General features: G+C 42.5%; 1 protein-coding gene across 2 annotated transcripts in view; it reads right to left on the bottom strand.

The window, feature by feature from the left end:
• The window catches only part of LOC133136522 (kinesin-1 heavy chain-like), a 46,293-nt gene extending 20,970 nt beyond the window's left edge, over positions 1-25,323 (bottom strand). For both annotated transcript variants that reach the window (XM_061254087.1, XM_061254086.1), the window contains exons 1-10: positions 24,967-25,323; positions 21,516-21,603; positions 20,598-20,671; positions 19,878-19,982; positions 19,659-19,707; positions 19,389-19,444; positions 18,109-18,196; positions 10,693-10,817; positions 9,959-10,063; positions 5,394-5,539 (exon numbers count right to left, since the gene is read on the bottom strand). In XM_061254087.1, the coding sequence (XP_061110071.1) occupies positions 5,394-5,539; positions 9,959-10,063; positions 10,693-10,817; positions 18,109-18,196; positions 19,389-19,444; positions 19,659-19,707; positions 19,878-19,982; positions 20,598-20,671; positions 21,516-21,603; positions 24,967-25,086 (956 nt within the window). In that variant the 5' untranslated portion in view covers positions 25,087-25,323. The remainder of the gene's footprint in view (positions 1-5,393; positions 5,540-9,958; positions 10,064-10,692; positions 10,818-18,108; positions 18,197-19,388; positions 19,445-19,658; positions 19,708-19,877; positions 19,983-20,597; positions 20,672-21,515; positions 21,604-24,966) is intronic.
• Positions 25,324-25,759: the final 436 nt, after the last annotated feature.

Genomic DNA, 25,759 nt, shown 5'->3' with positions numbered 1-25,759 from the left:
CACTACATCATTACCCATCACTACATCATTACCCATCACTACATCATTACCCATCACTACACCATTACCCATCACTACATCATTACACCATTACCCATCACTACATCGTTACACCATTACCCATCACTCCATCATTACATCATTACCCATCACTACATCATTACACCATTACCCATCACTCCATCATTACCCATCACTACATCATTACATCATTACCCATCACTACATCATTACACCATTACCCATCACTACATCATTACATCATTACCCATCACTACACCATTACCCATCACTACACCATTACACCATTACCCATCACTCCATCATTACATCACTACATCATTACACCATTACCCATCACTCCATCATTACATCATTACCCATCACTACATCATTACACCATTACCCATCACTACATCATTACACCATTACCCATCACTCCATCATTACATCATTACATCATTACCCATCACTACATCACTACATCATTACACCATTACCCATCACTACATCATTACATCATTACCCATCACTACACCATTACATCATTACCCATAACTCCATCATTACATCATTACATCATTACCCATCAGTACATCATTACATCATTACCCATCACTACATCATTACACCATTACACATCATTACCCATCACTACATCACTACATCATTACACCATTACCCATCACTACATCATTACATCATTACCCATCACTACACCATTACCCATCACTACACCATTACATCATTACCCATTACCCATCACTCCATCATTACATCATTACATCATTACCCATCACTACATCACTACATCATTACACCATTACCCATCACTACATCATTACATCATTACCCATCACTACACCATTACCCATCACTACACCATTACATCATTACCCATAACTCCATCATTACATCATTACATCATTACCCATCACTACATCATTACATCATTACCCATCACTACATCATTACACCATTACCCATCATTACCCATCACTACATCATTACCCATCACTACATCATTACCCATCAGTACATCATTACCCATCACTACATCATTACACCATTACCCATCACTACATCATTACACCATTACCCATCACTACAACCATTACACCATTACCCATCACTACTCATTACACCTTACCCATCACTCCATCATTACATCATTACCCATCACTACATCATTATACCATTACCCAATCACTACATCATTAAACCATTACCATCACTCCATCATTACCCATCACTACATCATTACACCATTACCCATCACTCCATCATTACCCATCACTACACCATTACACCATTACCCATCACTACATCATTATACCATACCCATCTCTACATCACTACATCATTACCCATCACTACATCATTACCCATCACTACACCATTACCCATCACTACATCATTACCCATCACTACATCATTACACCATTACCCATCACTACAATCATTACACCATTACCCATCACTACATCACTAATTTACCCATCACTACATCATTACATCATTACCCATCACTACATCATTACCCATCACTACATCATTACATCATTACCCATCACTACATCATTACACCATTACCCATCACTACATCATTACACCATTACCCATCACTACAACATTACCCATCACTACATCATTACACCATTACCCATCACTACATCATTACCCATCACTACATCATTACATCATTACCCATCACTACATCATTACACCATTACCCATCACTACACCATTACCCATCACTACATCATTACATCATTACCCATCACTACATCATTACACCATTACCCATCACTACATCATTACCCATCACTACATCATTACATCATTACATCATTACCCATCACTACATCATTACACCATTACCCATCACTACATCATTACACCATTACCCATCACTACACCATTACCCATCACTCCATCATTACATCATTACCCATCACTACATCATTACATCATTACCCATCACTACATCATTACATCATTACCCATCACTACATCATTACACCATTACCCATCACTACATCATTACCCATCACTACATCATTACATCAGTACCCATCACTACATCATTACATCATTACCCATCTCTACATCATTACATCAGTACCCATCACTACATCATTACATCATTACCCATCTCTACATCATTACATCATTACCCATCACTACGTCATTACACCATTACCCATCACTACATTATTACACCATTACCCATCATTACATCATTACCCATCACTACATCATTACACCATTACCCATCACTACATCATTACACCATTACCCATCATTATATCATTACACCATTACCCATCACTACATCATTACACCATTACCCATCACTCCATCATTACATCATTACACCATCACTCCATCATTACATCATTACACCATTACCCATCACTACATCATTACCCATCACTACATCATTACACCATTACCCATCACTACATCATTACCCATCACTACATCATTACACCATTACCCATCACTACATCATTACACATCACTACATCATTACACCATTACCCATCACTACATCATTGCACCATTACCCATCACTACATCATTACCCATCACTACATCATTACATCATTACCCATCACTACATCATTACATCATTACCCATCACTACATCATTACCCATCACTACATCATTACCCATCACTACATCATTACCCATCACTACATCATTACATCATTACATCATTACATCATTACATCATTACCCATCATTACATCATTACACCATTACCCATCACTACATCATTACCCATCACTACATCATTACACCATTACCCATCACTACATAATTACACCATTACCCATCATTCCATTATTACCCATCATTACCCATCATTCCATCATTACCCATCACTCCATCATTACACCATTACCCATCACTACATCATTACCCATCACTCCATCATTACACCATTACCCATCACTACATCATTACCCATCACTACATCATTACATCATTACCCATCACTCCATCATTACCCATCACTACATCATTACCCATCACTCCATCATTACACCATTACCCATCATTACATCATTACCCATCATTACCCATCACTACACCATTACCCATCATTACATCATTACCCATCATTACATCATTACCCATCACTACATCATTACACCATTACCCATCATTACATCATTACCCATCATTACATCATTACCCATCACTACATCATTACATCATTACCCATCATTACATCATTACCCATCACTACATCATTACCCATCACTACACCATTACATCATTACCCATCACTACATCATTACACCATTACCTATCACTACATCATTACCCATCACTACATCATTACATCATTACCCATCATTACATCATTACCCATCACTCCATCATTACATCATTACCCATCACTACATCATTACCCATCACTACATCATTACACCATTACCCATCACTACATCATTACCCATCACTACATCATTACACCATTACCCATCACTACATCATTACATCATTACCCATCACTCCATCATTACATCATTACCCATCACTACATCATTACCCATCACTACATCATTACACCATTACCCATCACTACATCATTACCCATCACTACATCATTACATCATTACCCATCACTACATCATTACCCATCACTACACCATTACATCATTACCCATCACTACATCATTACATCATTACCCATCACTACATCATTACCCATCACTACATCATTACCCATCATTACATCATTACCCATCACTCCATCATTACACCATTACCCATCCCTACATCATTACCCATCATTACACCATTACCCATCACTACATCATTACATCATTACCCATCACTACATCATTACCCATCATTACATCATTACCCATCATTACATCATTACCCATCACTACATCATTACACCATTACCCATCACTACATCATTACCCATCACTACATCATTACACCATTACCTATCACTCCATCATTACCCATCACTACATCATTACCCATCACTCCATCATTACACCATTACCCATCACTACATCATTACATCATTACCCATCACTACATCATTACATCATTACCCATCACTACATCATTACCCATCACTACATCATTACACCATTACCCATCACTACATCATTACACCATTACCCATCACTACATCATTACCCATCACTACATCATTACACCATTACCCATCACTACATCATTACATCATTACCCATCACTACATCATTACATCATTACCCATCACTACATCATTACCCATCACTACATCATTACACCATCACTACATCATTACACCATTACCCATCACTACATCATTACCCATCACTACATCATTACATCAGTACCCATCACTACATCATTACATCATTACCCATCTCTACATCATTACATCAGTACCCATCACTACATCATTACATCATTACCCATCTCTACATCATTACATCATTACCCATCACTACATCATTACACCATTACCCATCACTACATTATTACACCATTACCCATCATTACATCATTACCCATCACTACATCATTACCCATCACTACATCATTACATCATTACACCATTACCCATCACTACATCATTACATCATTACCCATCTCTACATCATTACATCATTACCCATCACTACATCATTACACCATTACCCATCACTACATCATTACATCATTACACCATTACCCATCACTACATCATTACATCATTACCCATCTCTACATCATTACATCATTACCCATCACTACATTATTACACCATTACCCATCACTACATCATTACACCATTACCCATCACTACACCATTACCCATCACTCCATCATTACATCATTACCCATCACTACATCATTACACCATTACCCCTCATTACATCATTACCCATCACTACCATATTACCATGTGTGTGTTTTCAGTGTGTGTGTGTGTGTGTGTGTTTTCAGTGTGTGTGTGCGCGCGTGTGTGTTTTCAGTGTGTGTGTGCGTATGTGCGTGTGTGTGTGTGTGTGTGTGTGTTTTCAGTGTGTGAGTGTGTGTGTGTGCGTGTGTGTGTGTTTTCAGTGTGTGTGTGTGTGTGTGTGTGCGCGTGTGTGTGTTTTCAGTGTGTGTTTTCAGTGTGTGTGTGCGTATGTGTGTGTGCGTGTGTGTGCGTGTGTGTGTGTGTGTGTGTGTGTTTTCAGTGTGTGTGTGCGTATGTGTGTGTGTTTTCAGTGTGTGAGTGCGTGTGTTTTCAGTGTGTGTGTGTGTGTGTGTGCGCGTGTGTGTGTGTTTTCAGTGTGTGTGTGTGTGTGTGCGCGTGTGTGTGTGTGTGTACGCATGTGTGTGTGTATACATGTGAGTGTGTGTGTGTGTTCAGTGTGCGTGTGAGAGAGAGACTGGTTGGTACCTCTGGCCGAACATCAGAGTGGTTTTGGTCTCTGCCTCGTTGAAGGCAGAAGGGGAGCAGCAGATGATGATGGTGGTCCTGCAGTTACCCCCCAGAGAGTCCTGCAGAATCCGAGTCATCTTAGAGTCCCTGTACGGGACATACGTCTGAGAGAGAGAGAGAGAGAGAGAGAGAGAGGGGGGGGAGAGAGGGGGGGGGAGAGCGAGAGAGAGAGAGAGAGAGGGGGGGGAGAGCGAGAGAGAGCGAGAGAGAGAGAGCGAGAGAGCAAGAGAGGGAGAGAGAGAGGGAGAGCGAGAGAGAGAGAGCAAGAGAGAGAGAGAGGGGGGAGAGAGAGAGGGGGGGGAGAGCGAGAGAGAGCGAGAGAGAGAGAGTGAGAGAGCAAGAGAGGGAGAGAGAGAGGGAGAGCGAGAGAGAGAGAGAGAGAGAGCGAGAGAGAGAGAGAGAGAGAGAGAGAGAGAGAGGAAAATTCACAAATTCAGAATTCCACACACACATATCTGGTCATGACATCATTGTTCTCTTAGAGACATGGTGCCGTGACAACACAAACACTCACTGTCCCCCAAACTATCGAGAAATTTTACTTCCATCCCTAAAACATAACACTATTAAACATGGCAGAGACTCAGGAGGGGTGGTGATATGGTACAAAGAGGAACTATCATCAAATCTATTAGAAACTGAAAGAAAACCAACATATATGTGGCTAAAATTAAACAAAAACACCATTGAATGTAATAATGACATATACATTTGTGCAGCCTACATTCCCCCTTTAGAGTCACCATACTTCGATGACAATTTATTTAAAATTCTCCATTCGGAGATCAGGCATTACCAGGCCCAGGGTAATGTCCTACTGATCGGAGATTTAAATGCCAGAACAGGATCAGAGAATGATATCGTGGATTCTGCTGGCAACAGCCACATTTTCAGAACATCCTCTGTCTACCTTAACCCCACCACTACCCAAAGAAACAGTCTTGATTATACTGCAAACAAAAATGGCAAAGAGTTAGTGCACCTCTGTCGATCCTTAGGTCTGTACATGCTTAATGGAAGGATTAGAGGGGACTCTTTAGGGAGGTTCACTTGTTGTTCAGCTCTTGGGACTAGTGTAGTCGATTATGCAATCACTGACATGGACTCCTCCTTCATTAGTGCATTCACTGTCAGACCACAGTCACCACTTTCTGATCACTGTCAGATAAATGTATACTTAAAAAGAAATGGACAAAAGATAGCCAAATAACCTGAGCCCTGCAAAACATTTCAGCTGAACAAAACGTTCAAATGGGCTCATGACAGTGATGTAAAATTTAAAACGGCAATCAGTTCACCGGAGACTACTAACCTGATTAAAAACTTTCTCTCAAAAACATTCCAACCAAACCAATCTGGCATAAATATAGCTGTAACCCAAATTAACAAAATATATTATAAATCAGCCAACAAAGCAGGTCTCAAAAACAAAAGTCAGAAATCTGGCCTGAGACCCCAAAAAGAAACGTGGTTTGATGAGGACTGCAGAAGTGTCAGAAAAAAATTAAGACACTTGTCCAACCAAAAACACCATGAACCACACAATTTGGAAAATCGTCAAAACTACACTGAAACACTGAGAGAATATAAAAATATTTTAAGACACAAAAAATGTAATCATTATAATCAAACCCTCAGAGAAATTGAGGACTCTATTGAAAAAAATCAGTTCTGGGAACAATGGCACAAATTGAGCAACAGGAGCACACAAAATCTGGCTATACAAGACTGTAATACCTGGAAAACACATTTTGAAAACTTATATAAACAAATATCACCAAACAATCTCAATTTGGAACAGAACAAAATCAAAGAAAAACTAAAAATCCTAGAATCAACTATCAAAAACAATCAGAACCCACTTGACTACCAAATCTCAATTAAAGAATTAGAAGACCAAATTAAAAAACTGAAACCAAGAAAAGCTTGTGGCCATGACAGCATCAGGACAGAGATGCTTAAACACAGCACCGCTGAGCTGCAGCTGGCCCTGCTCAAATTGTTCAATCTCGTTCTCCAAGCTGGCTGCTTCCCTGAGAACTGGAGCTGGGGGCTTATTTCCCCAATACACAAGAGTGGAGACAAACTAGACCCAAATAACTACCGAGGCATTTGTGTAAGCAGTAATCTGGGGAAGGTTTTCTGCAGTATTATTAACGCCCGAATACTGACCTTCCTTACCGAACACAATGTCTTGAGTAAAGGACAAATTGGCTTTCTACCAAACCACCGAACTACTGATCATATTTACACCCTACACCCTAATTAATCAACATGTACACCAACAAAAGAAAAAAAAAATGTTTACATGCTTTATTGACTTTAAAAAAGCATTTGATTCAATTTGGCAGGAAGGTTTATATTATAAAATTCTCCAAAGCGGTGTAGGGGGTAAAGTATATGACATAATTAAATCAATTTATACAAATAATAAATGCGGAATAAAAATTGGCAATAAAAGGACTGATCTCTTCACTCAAGGGCGAGGGGTTAGGCAGGGATGTAACTTGTCCCCTACTCTATTTAATATCTATATAAATGAGTTAGTGGTGTTAATGGAACAATCTACAGCCCCTGGCCTAACACTAAACAAGTTAAATTCCTCCTCTATGCAGATGACCTGGTGCTGCTGTCGCCCACTGAACAGGGGCTACAGCAGCATCTGGACCTGCTAGAGCAGTACTGCCAGAACTGGGCCCTGACAGTAAACCATAAAAAATCTAAAATAATGATCTTCCAAAAAAAGACAAGATCTCAGGAAAGCAGACACACGTTCAGTCTAGGAAACACCGCCCTAGAACACACCCTGTCCTATAATTACCTGGGTCTGAAAATTAGTGCCTCAGGAAACTTTGGTCTGGCAGTGAATTCACTGAAAGAAAAGCCCTGCAGAGCCTTCTATGCAATCAGAAAAAAATTCTTCCAGATTGACATTCCAATCAGAATCTGGTCAAAAATATTTGACAGTGTAATCCTGCCAATTGCTCTGTATGGAAGTGAAGTATGGGGTCCACTCAGTCAACAGGACTACATTAGATGGGAGAAGCATCCAATTGAAGCCCTACATGCAGAATTCTGCAGAACAATTTTAAACATCCAACAAAAAACACCAAACAATGCATGCAGGGCTGAATTAGGACGATTCCCATTGATTATAAACATACAAAAAAGGTCACTCAAATTCTGGATGCATCTGAAATCAAGTCCCAAAACAACACTGCAGTTCCACGCATTTCAAACCCAAGAGCTGAACCCTGAAAAGAGTCCACTAAGTCAGCTGGTACTGAGACTAACTAATCATCTCACATCTAACAAGAACATCTCTCAGGCCAGCACTGCTTCACAAACACAAATCAGAATAAACCAAATTGCTAAACAAAATAAAACCATTTATCTGGAACATTGGAACAACCAAACCAAAACACAAAACAAGCTTACTTGCTACCTGGCCCTAAAACGGGAATACAAATTGGCTGAATATCTTGTAACTGTCCGAGATATGAAGCAGAGACGACTCCTTACCAAGTACAGACTCAGTGACCACAACCTAGCCATTGAAAAAGGTAGACATAAAAAGTCCTGGCTACCAAAAGAACAGAGGATATGTGGTCACTGTATGACAGGTGAGGTTGAAACGGAGGTGCACTTCCTTCTAAAATGTGAAAAATACAAAAATATCAGAGAAAAATATTTTAATAAATTTAAAAAACATATCCCCAACTTTCTCCATCTAGAAGAGAGCAACCAACTGCCGATAGTCTTGGGAGAGGGAACAACTGCACATATTGCAGTGAAATATGTGTCTGAATGTCACATACTCAGAGACAGTGAGTGACAAAACAAACACACACACACACACACATATATTAAATTTACCTGTTATATAAACTGTTATTATTAGATTAGCTTGTTATTAGTATGTTAGAAAGATGTGTCTAATTATATGTATGTATGTATATATATATGTGTATATACGTGTGTATGAATATGCATGTGCATGTATATGTGTGTATATATATGTATATATAGATTTATTATTGTTAATTATTATCCTTAATTTTTTTTTTTATTTTTTTTTTTTATATAATAATCATATTACTGTGTTATTTTCATCTGTTTTAACATGTTCCTTGCCATGCTTTGGCAATACAAATGCAAATGCAAATTTTGTCATGCCAATAAAGCAATTTGAATTTGAATTTGAATTTGAGAGAGAGAGGAGAGAGAGAGAGAGAGAGAGAGAGGGGAGAGAGCGAGAGAGAGAGGGGAGAGAGAGAGCGAGAGAGAGAGGGAGAGAGAGAGCGAGAGGGAGAGAGAGAGAGAGAGAGAGGGGAGAGAGCGAGAGAGAGAGAGACAGTGAGAGGGGAGAGAGAGAGAGAGAGAGAGGGAGAGAGAGAGAGAGAGCGAGAGAGAGCGAGAGAAAGAGAGAGAGAGCGAGAGAGAGAGTGTGAGAGAGGGAGAGGGTAGTGTATGCAGCACATGCACAGAGATACGCACACACGCTCGCACAGCGGTGTACTCACAGATCCGTCTGCCAGGGCTGAGATGACTATTCCGAGGGAGGAGAGGGACTTGTTGATGTTCTTGGCTTCATCCAGGACCACGCCCTCTGCTCCTGTCTTACCGACCTGCAGAGACCACAAACACACACCTCACACTCACACAGCCCCCTGACCTGCAGACACCGCGGCCCTCCAGGACTGGAGTTAAACCTGCAGACACTGCGGCCCTCCAGGACTGGAGTTAAACCTGCAGACACCGCGGCCCTCCAGGACTGGAGTTAAACCTGCAGACACCGCGGCCCTCCAAGACTGGAGTTAGACCTGCAGACACCGCGGCCCTCCAAGACTGGAGTTAGACCTGCAGACACTGTGGCCCTCCAGGACTGGAGTTAAACCTGCAGACACCGCGGCCCTCCAAGACTGGAGTTAAACCTGCAGACACCGCGGCCCTCCAGGACTGGAGTTAAACCTGCAGACACTGTGGTCCTCCAGGACTGGAGTTAAACCTGCAGACACTGCGGTCCTCCAGGACTGGAGTTAAACCTGCAGACACTGTGGTCCTCCAGGACTGGAGTTAAACCTGCAGACACTGTGGTCCTCCAGGACTGGAGTTAAACCTGCATACACAGGGGCCGTGCCCTACACTAAAATGCATAATGGGGTCAGTGGTGTGGGTCAGTGAGAGGGGTCAGTGAGAGGGGTCAGTGAGAGGGGTCAGTGGTGTGGGTCAGTGAGAGGGGTCAGTGGTGCGGTACCTTTTCACTCCCAGCCAGATCCACCAGGTACAGCTTTCCACTGAGCTTCTGCTCTGTCTGACTGTTCTCCTGTTTCACATTTATCAGGAAGAGACTGTGACTCCTGGAGCTGTGCTCATTCATATCTGAGAGAGAGAGAGAGAGAGAGAGAGAGAGAGAGAGACATTAACACTGCACAGAGAGAGAGAGAGAGAGAGAGAGAGAGAGAGAGAGAGAGACATTAACACTGCACACAGAGAGAGAGAGAGAGAAGAGCTGAAGAGAGAGCTCATGATTATGATCTGCTAAACTTTCATAAAGTTTTATTGTTTTTTAGTTACGTATAATGAAAAGAAATACCTCAAATCAAATATAAAAAGCTCAGGAACAACTTGAGTAAATTTAACAGTAAAAGGAACTTGGCATGAAACTGAAAAAAGAGGGCAAAATATTACAGAAATAAAACATAGCTAGCTAGCCCAACGGCCACAGAACTGTCACCTGCAACAACAGGATAAGTGGAACAAATCAGAGAAAACCACAATAAAAGGACATCCCACGAACAAAAGGAGACAGGAGGAAAGACAGGAACAAAATAACCTGGATAAAGTAAATAGGTAGGTTTCTTTATCTAATTAATACGTTTCTAGCTAGTCAAATAGCTAATCCAGTTAGCGTCCAGCTAGAGTGAGTGAGCAGCAGACATTTTGACAGTTGGAAATGGATACATTTCTACAGCAGAATAGTGGGCGGAGCTTGCGTAACCTAGCAATCAGCTACCCTGAAGAAGTCAGCAGTGAAACAGGGAGAAAGAGGCACAAAGCTAGGCTACTGAAAGAGACTCCAGAGACGCTCATAGCAGATTTTACTGTGCTGAATGAGAGAGAGGTGAAATCAGACCTGCTATTCTACACAGAGCACCCAGAAGCCTGGCATTCTGCTCTCCGTGCAGATGATAAAAACCTGAAAATGGGCGGCAATAAAACAATGAGGCAATTGTACCTAGACACCACCCCTAAATTTAACATCAATATATATAACAACGGTACTGTCATGATTCAAGGATCTGAATTAAAATTACAGCAGTTTGAGACTAACTTTCAGAGACTAAAACATGAAACTGAACAGAAGAAATCCTCTGTGCCCTATAAAGCCCCATCTGCTCCCAGTGTGACCGTATCAGCCTCCCTGACACACACAGTGCCCAGCCCTGCTCAGCCAGCCTCCTCCAGCACACTGACAGCCACTCACAGCCCTGCCACACCCAGAACACCGCTGTCTGTACAGCGCATCCAGGACTGCCTATCCCTCCTAGAGGTAGAATTAATTGAAATGAGAGAAAATAAACTGTCGGAGATAAACAGTATGCAGAGACTCACAACTGAATTTACCCAATTCAAAGAGGAAACCCAGACAAAAATGGGACAACTAGAAGAGCGCACAACTGATCTCCGTAATGAAAATCAGACCCTAAGAGCAGAACTGAGGGATTTAAAGGAGGACCTGGAGCAGAGAGACACGCAGATCCTCAGTCTCAGAGATGAGCTGCTCAGTGTGAGAGCAGCTCAGCCCTCAGAACCCATGCAGACCACAGACTGCACTTCACAGACTGAGAGCAGCCAGGCAGAGCCACAGGCCAGCCCCAAGCCCAGCACCGCCCCCCCTCAGGACCCCAGCCCTCCATCAGCATCACAGCCTGAGAACAGCCGGACAGAGCTACACCCAGCACCTACCCCACCCTGCTCACAGCCTACTGCAGGGAACCAGCCCCCACCACAGCCCCCGAAAACCGCCATACTTATCGACTCTAATGGCAAGTTCCTGCAGCACAGACAGATGTTCCCCACACACAGGGTAGGAAAATTCTGGTGTCCCAATACTGACACAGCACACAAACTCCTTTGTCATTCCCGACTAGGCGAGCCAAATAACATCATCATACACACGGGTACAAATGACCTGTGTTCTCAGGGAGAGAGGGTTTCACAGGCAGTGACAAAGGTGGTCCAAAAAGCACGCAGGGAGTTCCCCACAGCCAACATCACCATCTCCACTTTACTGCCTCGAAAGGACGTCCCTTCTGAACTAATCAACAAAATAAACCGAGCCATCAGCACAGACTGTGCTACACTGACGGGAGTTAAGGTCACACATCACCCCACTCTGACCCCGGAGCACCTATATGACCATGTGCACCTGGACCGGAGCAGCGTCTGGATGTTTGCAGAGGACCTGAGAGGAGCAGCACCCAGCCCTCACGCCATCAGAGGACCACCACGCCACCACCAGGGAACAGGACGCACAGCCCACCCATCACAGAGGACGGATCCACCCAGCAGAGCCCCGCCCAGCCAACCCAACACAGAGGAGCCCCTACCCAACAGAGCCCCGCCCAGCACAGCCAAACCAATGCAGAGGAGCCCTCCACCCAACAGAGCCCCGCCCAGCACAGCATACCCATCTCAGAGGAGGCCGCTACCCAACAGAGCCCCACCCAGCACAGCATACCCATCTCAGAGGAGGCCCCCACCCCACACAGCCTGGCCTGGAGACAACACATCTGGCACGGCCTACTACAGAGGAGCACAGCACAACAGAGTGCAGGTCACAGCACCCCCTAACACACAGCCCACCTACGCTCAGGTACTGTCTGGGAGGAACCACCCAGATTCTCCAGACTATGGAGAGGTGAGGCAATTATTACAGCTCATCTGTAGAATTATAGGATAAGTATGTCCCTACATATATATAAAAAGAAAAGGAAAGGGGGTGTATATATGTGTATATATGTGTATATATGCATATATGCATATATGTAAATGTATGTGTATGTATATGTTTGTATGTATGGATGTATATGTATGTATATGCATGTATAGCCAATTTTTTTCATTTTTTTTTATTTTTTTATTTTTTCTACCACTTGATCCTCTGTTGTTACCTCTTGATTTGTCTGTATTGCTTTTTATTATACAGATCTATAACAAATGAAATTTTAATGAAAATGAGATCATTACTAATTAGCTCTTGGAATATTCAGGGTTTGTATTCATCGACATTTGGAATTAAAACCACAAATTCGGAATTCCACACACACATATCTGGTCATGACATCATTGTTCTCTTAGAGACATGGTGCCGTGACAACACAAACACTCACTGTCCCCCAAACTATCGAGAAATTTTACTTCCATCCCTAAAACATAACACTATTAAACATGGCAGAGACTCAGGAGGGGTGGTGATATGGTACAAAGAGGAACTATCATCAAATCTATTTGAAATTGAAAGAAAACCAACATATATGTGGCTGAAATTAAACAAAAACACCATTGAATGTAATAATGACATATACATTTGTGCGGCCTACATTCCCCCTTTAGAGTCACCATACTTCGATGACAATTTATTTGAAATTCTCCATTCGGAGATCAGGCATTACCAGGCCCAGGGTAATGTCCTACTGATCGGAGATTTAAATGCCAGAACAGGATCAGAGAATGATATCGTGGATTCTGCTGGCAACAGCCACATTTTCAGAACATCCTCTGTCTACCTTAACCCCACCACTACCCAAAGAAACAGTCTTGATTATACTGCAAACAAAAATGGCAAAGAGTTAGTGCACCTCTGTCGATCCTTAGGTCTGTACATGCTTAATGGAAGGATTAGAGGGGACTCTTTAGGGAGGTTCACTTGTTGTTCAGCTCTTGGGACTAGTGTAGTCGATTATGCAATCACTGACATGGACTCCTCCTTCATTAGTGCATTCACTGTCAGACCACAGTCACCACTTTCTGATCACTGTCAGATAAATGTATACTTAAAAAGAAATGGACAAAAGATAACCAAAGAACCCGAGCCCTGCAAAACATTTCAGCTGAACAAAACGTTCAAATGGGCTCATGACAGTGATGTAAAATTTAAAACGGCAATCAGTTCACCGGAGACTACTAACCTGATTAAAAACTTTCTCTCAAAAACATTCCAACCAAACCAATCTGGCATAAATATAGCTGTAACCCAAATTAACAAAATATATTATAAATCAGCCAACAAAGCAGGTCTCAAAAACAAAAGTCAGAAATCTGGCCTGAGACCCCAAAAAGAAACGTGGTTTGATGAGGACTGCAGAAGTGTCAGAAAAAAATTAAGACACTTGTCCAACCAAAAACACCATGAACCACAAAATTTGGAAAATCGTCAAAACTACACTGAAGCACTGAGAGAATATAAAAAGATTTTAAGACACAAAAAATTTAATCATTATAATCAAACCCTCAGAGAAATTGAGGACTCTATTGAAAAAAATCAGTTCTGGGAACAATGGCACAAATTGAGCAACAGGAGCACACAAAATCTGGCTATACAAGACTGTAATACCTGGAAAACACATTTTGAAAACTTATATAAACAAATATCACCAAACAATCTCAATTTGGAACAGAACAAAATCAAAGAAAAACTAAAAATCCTAGAATCAACTATCAAAAACAATCAGAACCCACTTGACTACCAAATCTCAATTAAAGAATTAGAAGACCAAATTAAAAAACTGAAACCAAGAAAAGCTTGTGGCCATGACAGCATCAGGACAGAGATGCTTAAACACAGCACCGCTGAGCTGCAGCTGGCCCTGCTCAAATTGTTCAATCTCGTTCTCCAAGCTGGCTGCTTCCCTGAGAACTGGAGCTGGGGGCTTATTTCCCCAATACACAAGAGTGGAGACAAACTAGACCCAAATAACTACCGAGGCATTTGTGTAAGCAGTAATCTGGGGAAGGTTTTCTGCAGTATTATTAACGCCCGAATACTGACCTTCCTTACCGAACACAATGTCTTGAGTAAAGGACAAATTGGCTTTCTACCAAACCACCGAACTACTGATCATATTTACACCCTACACACCCTAATTAATCAACATGTACACCAACAAAAGAAAAAAAAAATGTTTACATGCTTTATTGACTTTAAAAAAGCATTTGATTCAATTTGGCAGGAAGGTTTATATTATAAAATTCTCCAAAGCGGTGTAGGGGGTAAAGTATATGACATAATTAAATCAATTTATACAAATAATAAATGCGGAATAAAAATTGGCAATAAAAGGACTGATCTCTTCACTCAAGGGCGAGGGGTTAGGCAGGGATGTAACTTGTCCCCTACTCTATTTAATATCTATATAAATGAGTTAGCGGTGTTATTGGAACAATCTACAGCCCCTGGCCTAACACTAAACAAGAAGGAAGTTAAATTCCTCCTCTATGCAGATGACCTGGTGCTGCTGTCGCCCACTGAACAGGGGCTACAGCAGCATCTGGACCTGCTAGAGCAGTACTGCCAGAACTGGGCCCTGACAGTAAACCATAAAAAATCTAAAATAATGATCTTCCAAAAAAAGGCAAGATCTCAGGAAAGCAGACACACGTTCAGTCTAGGAAACGCCGCCCTAGAACACACCCTGTCCTATAATTACCTGGGTCTGAAAATTAGCGCCTCAGGAAACTTTGGTCTGGCAGTGAATTCACTGAAAGAAAAGGCTTGCAGAGCCTTCTATGCAATCAGAAAAAAATTCTTCCAGATTGACATTCCAATCAGAATCTGGTCAAAAATATTTGACAGTGTAATCCTGCCAATTGCTCTGTATGGAAGTGAAGTATGGGGTCCACTCAGTCAACAGGACTACATTAGATGGGAGAAGCATCCAATTGAAGCCCTACATGCAGAATTCTGCAGAACAATTTTAAACATCCAACAAAAAACACCAAACAATGCATGCAGGGCTGAATTAGGACGATTCCCATTGATTATAAACATACAAAAAAGGTCACTCAAATTCTGGATGCATCTGAAATCAAGTCCCAAAACAACACTGCAGTTCCACGCATTTCAAACCCAAGAGCTGAACCCCGAAAAGAGTCCACTAAGTCAGCTGGTACTGAGACTAACTAATCATCTCACATCTAACAAGAACATCTCTCAGGCCAGCACTGCTTCACAAACACAAATCAGAATAAACCAAATTGCTAAACAAAATAAAACCATTTATCTGGAACATTGGAACAACCAAACCAAAACACAAAACAAGCTTACTTGCTACCTGGCCCTAAAACGAGAATACAAATTGGCTGAATATCTTGTAACTGTCCGAGATATGAAGCAGAGACGACTCCTTACCAAGTACAGACTCAGTGACCACAACCTAGCCATTGAAAAAGGTAGACATAAAAAGTCCTGGCTACCAAAAGAACAGAGGATATGTGGTCACTGTATGACAGGTGAGGTTGAAACGGAGGTGCACTTCCTTCTAAAATGTGAAAAATACAAAAATATCAGAAAAAAATATTTTAATAAATTTAAAAAACATATCCCCAACTTTCTCCACCTAGAAGAGAGCAACCAACTACCGATAGTCTTGGGAGAGGGAACAACTGCACATATTGCAGTGAAATATGTGTCTGAATGTCACATACTCAGAGACAGTGAGTGACAAAACAAACACACACACACACACACACACACACACACACACACACATATTAAATTTACCTGTTATATAAACTGTTATTATTAGATTAGCTTGTTATTAGTATGTTAGAAAGATGTGTCTAATTATATGTATGTATGTATATATATATGTGTATATACGTGTGTATGAATATGCATGTGCATGTATATGTGTGTATATATATGTATATATAGATTTATTATTGTTAATTATTATCCTTAATTTTTTTAAATTTATTATTATTATTATTTTTTTTTTTTTTTTATATAATAATCATATTACTGTGTTATTCTCATCTGTTTTAACATGTTCCTTGCCATGCTTTGGCAATACAAATGCAAATTTTGTCATGCCAATAAAGCAATTTGAATTTGAAATTTGAATTTGAGAGAGAGAGACATTAACACTGCACACAGAGAGAGAGAGAGAGAGAGAGAGAGAGAGAGAGAGAGAGAGAGAGAGAGAGAGAGAGAGACATTAACACTGCACACAGAGAGAGAGAGAGAGAGAGAGAGAGAGAGAGAGGGAGAGTGAGAGACATTAACACTGCACACAGAGAGAGAGAGAGAGAGAGAGAGAGACATTAACACTGCACACACAGAGAGAGAGAGAGAGAGAGAGAGAGAGAGGGAGAGGGAGAGAGGGAGAGGGAGAGTGAGAGAGTGAGAGTGAGAGAGGGAGAGAGAGAGAGACATTAACACTGCACACACAGAGAGAGAGAGAGAGAGAGAGAGAGAGAGAGAGAGAGAGAGAGGGAGAGACATTAACACTGCACACAGAGAGAGAGAGAGAGAGAGAGAGAGACATTAACACTGCACACAGAGAGAGAGAGAGAGAGAGAGAGAGGGAGAGTGAGAGAGGGAGAGAGAGAGAAAAGAGGAGTGTGATGAAGAGGAGGAGTGTGATGAAGAGGAGGGCGGGGTTCTTACTGGTCATGGCGATGTGGCGGTTTGACTTTCCTTCATCAATTGTGTCCATGACCTCCTCCGGACTGCAGACAAACCTCTCAGTACAGCCCTGAGAAAACCGAAACAACCCAGCCCCGTCAGACAGAGCAAACCAAAACAACCCAGCCCCGTCAGACAGAACAAACCAAAACAACCCAGCCCCGTCAGACAGAACAAACCGAAACAACCCAGCCCCGTCAGACAGAGCAAACCGAAACAACCCAGCCCCGTCAGACAGAGCAAACCAAAACAACCCAGCCCCGTCAGACAGAGCAAACCAAAACAACCCAGCCCCGTCAGACAGAACAAACCAAAACAACCCAGCCCCGTCAGACAGAACAAACCAAAACAACCCAGCCCCGTCAGACAGAGCAAACCAAAACAACCCAGCCCCGTCAGACAGAGCAAACCAAAACAACCCAGCCCCGTCAGACAGAGCAAACCAAAACAACCCAGCCCCGTCAGACAGAGCAAACCAAAACAACCCAGCCCCGTCAGACAGAACAAACCAAAACAACCCAGCCCCGTCAGACAGAACAAACCAAAACAACCCAGCCCCGTCAGACAGAACAAACCAAAACAACCCAGCCCCGTCAGACAGAACAAACCGAAACAACCCAGCCCCGTCAGACAGAACAAACCGAAACAACCCAGCCCCGTCAGACAGAACAAACCGAAACAACCCAGCCCCGTCAGACAGAACAAACCAAAACAACCCAGCCCCGTCAGACAGAACAAACCAAAACAACCCAGCCCCGTCAGACAGAACAAACTGAAACAACCCAGCCCCGTCAGACAGAACAAACCAAAACAACCCAGCCCCGTCAGACAGAGCAAACCAAAACAACCCAGCCCCGTCAGACAGAACAAACCAAAACAACCCAACTCCGACTCTGACCAGTGAACCACTCCTCCTGTTCCCTTCATAAGCTCGTTTTAAAGACGTTTTTAGAGACGTTTATAAAGAAGTTTTAACATGGTGCCTGGATTTAAACAGGTCACACGGGCAGATGCTCTGATATCTCTCCACGTGAGCACAGCAGACAGCCCTCACTGTGCCAGAGGCAGGTACACTGTAGATTAGTTAAATATCAAATGCAAGTGAAATGTGTTAACTCTCAAAATCAGAACCTATGGCATCACTGCTCCTCAATCCAAAATGAACAGGAAGCTCTGATTGGACACTAAAGCTCCTCACTGCACTTGCCAATGTTCTCTCATTTGCATATTCATCACCATGGCAGCAGTGGGGTGGTGTTCACCTTCACATACGGGACTCTGTTCTTGTCTTCGTGCACAGCGAGGTTGGTCTTCGACACTGAGGGTCAGAGGAGAGTGGAATTACCAAAATCAGACACAGACTACTTTTAGCACTTCAGTGAAGAACACAGAAAATGATGATATCGACCACCCAACAGTCTGAACTCCCAGTTCACACGGTACAGTAAGTACAGTACTACTATTGGCCCGAATGGTATTCAATTTTACAGAAATCACAGTTCATATAAAGATATGAGTTTTACGCAACTTACCATCCAAAAGGTCTTTAATTCTGTCCAGGTAAATTTCAAAATATGAAACCTGTTCATAAGAAGAATAATTTCTCTCATTATGTAGAACAATACAGGAATTTCAACAGTTCAAGTCAAATAATAATCATTCAAATGATTCTAAATAAAATGGCCTTTCCAGGAGACATTCAAACTGCAGCACAAACTGCAGGAAGCTCCTAAAGCAGGAAGTGCACACACCTTGATATGAAACTCCACGTTCTCTTCCAGGGAGTAAATGTGGTTAAAAATGTCCTGCACTATTCTGGGGATGATGCCCATCATTTCTGGGTCATGGAGGACTCCCTAAAAACACAAACAAACGCACTCCACATAAACGCACATCACAATCCACACAAACGCACAGCACAATCCACACAAACGCACATCACAATCCACACAAACGCACAGCACAATCCACACAGACGCACATCACAATCCACACAAACGCACAGCACAATCCACACAAACGCACATCACAATCCACACAAACGCACAGCACAATCCACACAGACGCACATCACAATCCACACAAACGCACATCACAATCCACACAGACGCACATCACAATCCACACAAACGCACAGCACTTTGCCATGATTACTGTCAAACATTAGAAGACAGGACATGCAGTGAGTATCCATGGATTCATTAAACTCAATATTTATCAGTATGTCTTCGTTAAACTCAGTATTTATCAGTATGTCTTCATTAAACTCAGTATTTATCAGCATGTCTTCATTAACCTCAGTATTTATCAGCATGTCTTCATTAACCTCAGTATTTATCAGCATGTCTTCATTAACCTCAGTATTTATCAGCATGTCTTCATTAACCTCAGTATTTATCAGTAGAGCTGTTGCAGACCCTTGCAGGGCAGTTTAGCGAGACACAGCTGCAGGATGTAGGAATGAGACCTACCTCCATGGAGTGCGTTTTACCAGAGGACGTCTGTCCATAGGCGAACATCGTCCCGTTATACCCATTGAGGACATCTGTGTGAAACAGGATGGGTTTGGGTGAGGGTCAGGGGTCAGGGGTCAGGGGTCAGGGGTCAGGATTAGTTAAGGGAACGTCTCCCCTTCCTTACTAGCTCAGGTGCATCGTGGGACCCTCAGCAGGGAAGAGGAACTGATCTAAAGTGGGGAAAGCATGTAAGTTCTGTATGGCCTTTCTGTACTCTGCTGCCATTCTGTGGAATACAGGTGCAAAATTCTTAGGCACCTGTATAACATTCTGTATCGATAAGATTCTTTCAAAAATAATTCAATGAAAGGTCCTAAATAAACATACTATACATTTTACATTACACTTTAGTAATTTGGCAGAATAGTTCAAAACAATTCAATTCAATATTTCTTGTGACCACCCTTCGGCGTACAAAAATGTCTCTGTAAAATTAAATCCTTTGGAAAATGAATATTTGGAAATATGTGCTTTTATAGTAACACACACAAAAAAATAACATATATACATAATAAAGTCTAGGGTGCCTAAGACTTCTGCACAGTACTGTACATTTCCCAAAAACCAAAAAAATCAGGGTTCAAGGAATTTTCTAATCTGTACTGAAAAGATTGCTTAGCAGGGTATGTTGTATCATTTGCAGATTTTTATTTATGATGCTGCTGAACTTTTGGTTTTCATCTTTTAGTCCTTAGCGAGTCTCACTGAAAGATATGTCTTTTGAGATTGTAAATGATGGTAGCATATGAAGTTTATCATATTAATCCATGGATGAGCTGTGTGAATTTTTTAGATGAAATGGAAGAAATAGAATAAAATAAATCAACCAATCAACCAATCAAGCAGTCCGCCCCGCTGGGCCGAACAGCGTACCTTTGACGATCTGCTTGGCGCAGGCGTTGTAGGCCTGCTCCTGCGTGGTGTTGGACTGCAGCACTCGGTCGAACTTGTAGGGTTTCCCCTGAGAGAGACCGGCACAGAGATCTCTGTGAGTGTCGGGCAACACAGCCAATGAGGGAACCGCTGTTAGGGGGCGGGGCTACAATGAGCACCCAATCACTGAATCGTTCGAACAAAATCAAGTTCTCTCTACAGACGGAAACACAGTGCTTGGTGAGCACAGAGCAGAGTCTCTCTCGCGCACACACACACACACACACACACACACACACACACACACACACACACACACACACCTCTCTCTCTCTCTCACACACACACACACACACACACACACCACACAGAGCAGAGTCTCTGACACCACATGCAGTCTCACACACACCCAGCTTACCCACAAAAAATCATCAGACCCTACACCCCTGCCAGACCTCTTCGTTCAGCCTCCACAGGCCGCTTGGCACCTCCCCCTCTCCGAACCTCCACCTCACGCTCACGACTACTGTCTGTTCTGGCTCCCCGTTGAGGTCAGAACTGTAGAACCTCTTCCCACCTTCAAGCGCAAACTGAAGACGCACCTCTTCAAGCAGCACCTCTCCCCAGCCCTCCCTACCTCCCTGTGAACCTTAATTGTTGTCTTTCTGTGATTTACTTTTTTGTGTATCAGTATTTTTAGTTTGGCTAGGTAAGCAGTGTTTGGCTAGTTAAGGGGTTTGGTCATACTTCTGCATTTTGTTTGTTTGTTTTTCTGTAAAAAAAAAAAAAAAATTCAAATAGGCCCTGGTCCTTATCTTTGTTGTACAGGTAGCAGTTGAAATTGTACTTCCCTCTAGGGTCTTTCAGCGCACTTATCCCTGGTTATGGGTATGCACTTTGTTGTACGTCGCTCTGGATAAGAGCTTCTGCCAAATGCCATTAATGTAATGTAATGTAATGAAGCGTTACCTAATGCGTACTAATGTGTGCAACATCTGCATTTTACCACAGGCTGTCCTGTTAATACAACACAATACATGGGCTAGCCAGAATATGAGGTTTACTGTGCAGTATTTTAAATTAGTTTCATCATTATATCAATGTATTTAAGTTATAAAAAAAAAGACATGATCATTGTCAGTCCAACACACAGCTTGCATTATACAGTGCGTGTTTAATTCACTTCACACATTACACCCTGTTACCCAAACAGCCTGAACACCGCACACATTACACCCTGTTACGTAAACAGCCTGAACACTTCACACATTACACCCTGTTACCCAAACAGCCTGAACACTTCACACATTACACCCTGTTACCCAAACAGCCAGTACACCTCACACATTACACCCTGTTATAGATATAGACAGCTGATCCTGTACAACATTTATCCAGGAGGGTAACCAGTCGGAAAGAGACGGAGGTTAAAACAGCAGAGCAGATTTGTACAGAAGAGGAAAGGCACACAGCACACGGAGAGCCAGAACGCTCATGGCGAGGACAGTGACATCACACCCTAAAGCCTTGTCATTTTCCACCTATTTTGAGCCATTCCTGGCATTTTCTCAGCTTATCATCTTGGCTAAATGTAACATCAAAGTGGCAAGGGTGTTAGGGTCCACAGACAGGCCTGTTCCCTCAGGAACATGGTGAGGCTGTTGGGCTCCACAGACAGGCCTGTTCTCTCAGGAACAGGTCCGGTATTCAGCTGTAACTGCAGGGGGATTCAGCTGATGTTGCGCAAACAAGCACATGACCCGTAAACACACAATGTCAAAAAATACACCAAAAAATCTAAATATCACAGACCCTGAATGTCCGCCTTTATTCCACCGCCTGGGGTTATGTTTGCTCTCTCAGATACCAGCCAGTGGAGGGGAAGAACTAAAGAACTACTGATGATTCAACACTAGTCAGGGCAAACTCCACTCTTCCCATGATGTAGCCATATGCGAGCACTTTCTGTGTGTGTGTGTGCGCGTGTGCGTGTGTGTGTGTATTTGGGCTTTTCTTTAAAAGGACGAAATCCAAAGTCACAAAAAAAAGTGAAGCTCCAGTTGTGGAAATGGACGCCATTTTGTGTGGGAAACCTTTCCTGTGTGTGAGCAACAGGAGCCGTTATGGAGGAACATGATTCCCTCCTCTGTCAGGCTGCCTTTCTGGCAAGATTAAAGTAATGAGATCAAAACTTTTAGTCTCAGAACAACTTTTAACTGAGGATGTTGAATGGGTGACTCAATGGGGGTCGAGTCATTCTGTCTGGTCAATATGCAACCATAAAACGCTTCGTAAATAACGCACAAGATCAAGCATTCATTCAAATTAATGATTTTAACCGCAACAGAATATTGATGCAACACATATTTCATAAAATGATTCAAATAAGCATATATCCACGTTGCAAAAATAATCAAATCTAATAATTGTGTAATGCTGGCGCATGTAGACAAGACAGTGTTTTAATGTGGGGCGTGGCTGCACGCGGACCGGCAGACACGTGCGTCTCTTCTGTATTTCTCATGTCAGGTTTCGCATCCATGGCACCAAAACAAAATTCTGCTACTGGACTAAAAAACCACGCAATATATCCCACATTACACTCGTCATCACCAGGACGACAATAACAACTTAGTAAAAAGTAAAAAGAGCGCAGTTCACTAACATTAGCGAACGTTATTCAGCAAACGATCTGAATAATATCTCCACCTGAAAACTGAATGAATCAGTGGAAGGGTTGCCAAATTAGTTTTGCGTGAATTGGATGCATTGGCACGACTATGCGGCAGTCTACGACTTTTTATTTACCAGTTACTGACCATGAATTAGCTGCTCTTTTGTTTTACATGCTAGGCAAGCGGTCGACACACCTGGCCAGCAGTCGCCCAGCTTATCCACATTTTATCCAGTCAGTTAAGTGCTCTGTGGGATCCACAGCCACGCAGACTGTTCCAAAGAACAACTTATTTATCTATAATGACTTTGGATTTGGACGAAGTGGAGAGACCATATGCATGGTAACGTTAGTCGCGTGTCCTGCTGAGACAGCCGCAGCGGAGACCCAACGTTAGATCACAAACACACCACTAGCACATAGTGTGCATTATATTGTAGCAGTACTCTATGGCCACATCAGTCAGCCAAGCAATGTCTAACTTAAGTTCCAGTCACAACGACCGGCTAGCAAGCAATTTAAAGCCGCCAATTCATCCCGCTAAGTCCATTCACTTGCTCTTTTAATAATGCAACCTTCCTCTGTGCAAACGGAGCGGTTATTGGACATGCGAGAGCATCTAAACTAGCCAGGTAAGTAGACGGGCATGCGAATGCTTTGCAGTAACCGAGCAAGTGAGAGAGTTGAGTAGCAGGCGGACAGCAGCGCCTGTGCCCATCTGTTTGCACCTCAACTGGGAAGTGTTTACGAAGCGTTTATAGGAGGTTGCAAACTTACCCCAATAACGACGGTGTCTTCACCTTGAAATTTGGGGATGTACTCGTCCCCTCTCGCAATTTCGGATTTGTTCAGCGGCCTGAAGCGGCACATCACTTTAATCGTGCACTCATCAGCCATCTTCCCGGCGTTGGGGGCGAAAGCTCACACTAACAAACTACTGGATCCTGCCGACGGGACCGTCCCGTGGGACCGCACACCCTCAACCGCCCGTCGGGTGTAGTGCAGGCGACTCCACGTCGGTTTCTTGATCAGTAAACCTCCTACTTTCTCACTGGACAAGATATTAATTCCTATGCAATGTAGCAGTCATAATAACCGCTTTCTGCACCCCTCTCGCAGCGTCGGTTGGGTCTCTAATGCCCGGTGACGTCACCTCTGCAGATAACACTGATGGTTTATCGACTTCCCACAACCGAGGACCTATCCGATCAGCCAAGCCCATCCAACCTTACCCCGGGCCAGCAACACGACACAGACGAGTCCTCTGACTGGGTAGCCAGTCATCCTCTAAACATGTCACATTGAGCCACATAGCTATATTTCGCCACAAACGCTGAGATTTCATGGAAAAGATTGAAGAATCGGCTTTCTGATTGTCATTAGGTCAACAAACAAAACAAAGTTATAGTTTCCAAAAGTATAACACTATTATTCAGAAGGAAAATCGGTTTGGAGTAGCTCTATTGAACTAGTCAGTGAACTGGTAAACGTTATTGTTTATGATCATTTATGATCATTCATTTTCAATAATGGTTATTCATAATTAGAAGAATAAGAACGGTTCTGTTGA

The sequence above is a fragment of the Conger conger genome, chromosome 9, assembly GCF_963514075.1.
Source record: "Conger conger chromosome 9, fConCon1.1, whole genome shotgun sequence".
NCBI classification, from domain to species: domain Eukaryota; kingdom Metazoa; phylum Chordata; class Actinopteri; order Anguilliformes; family Congridae; genus Conger; species Conger conger.
The sequence above is the reverse complement of the archived record's forward strand: the minus strand, read 5'-3'. Positions and strand labels throughout refer to the sequence as shown.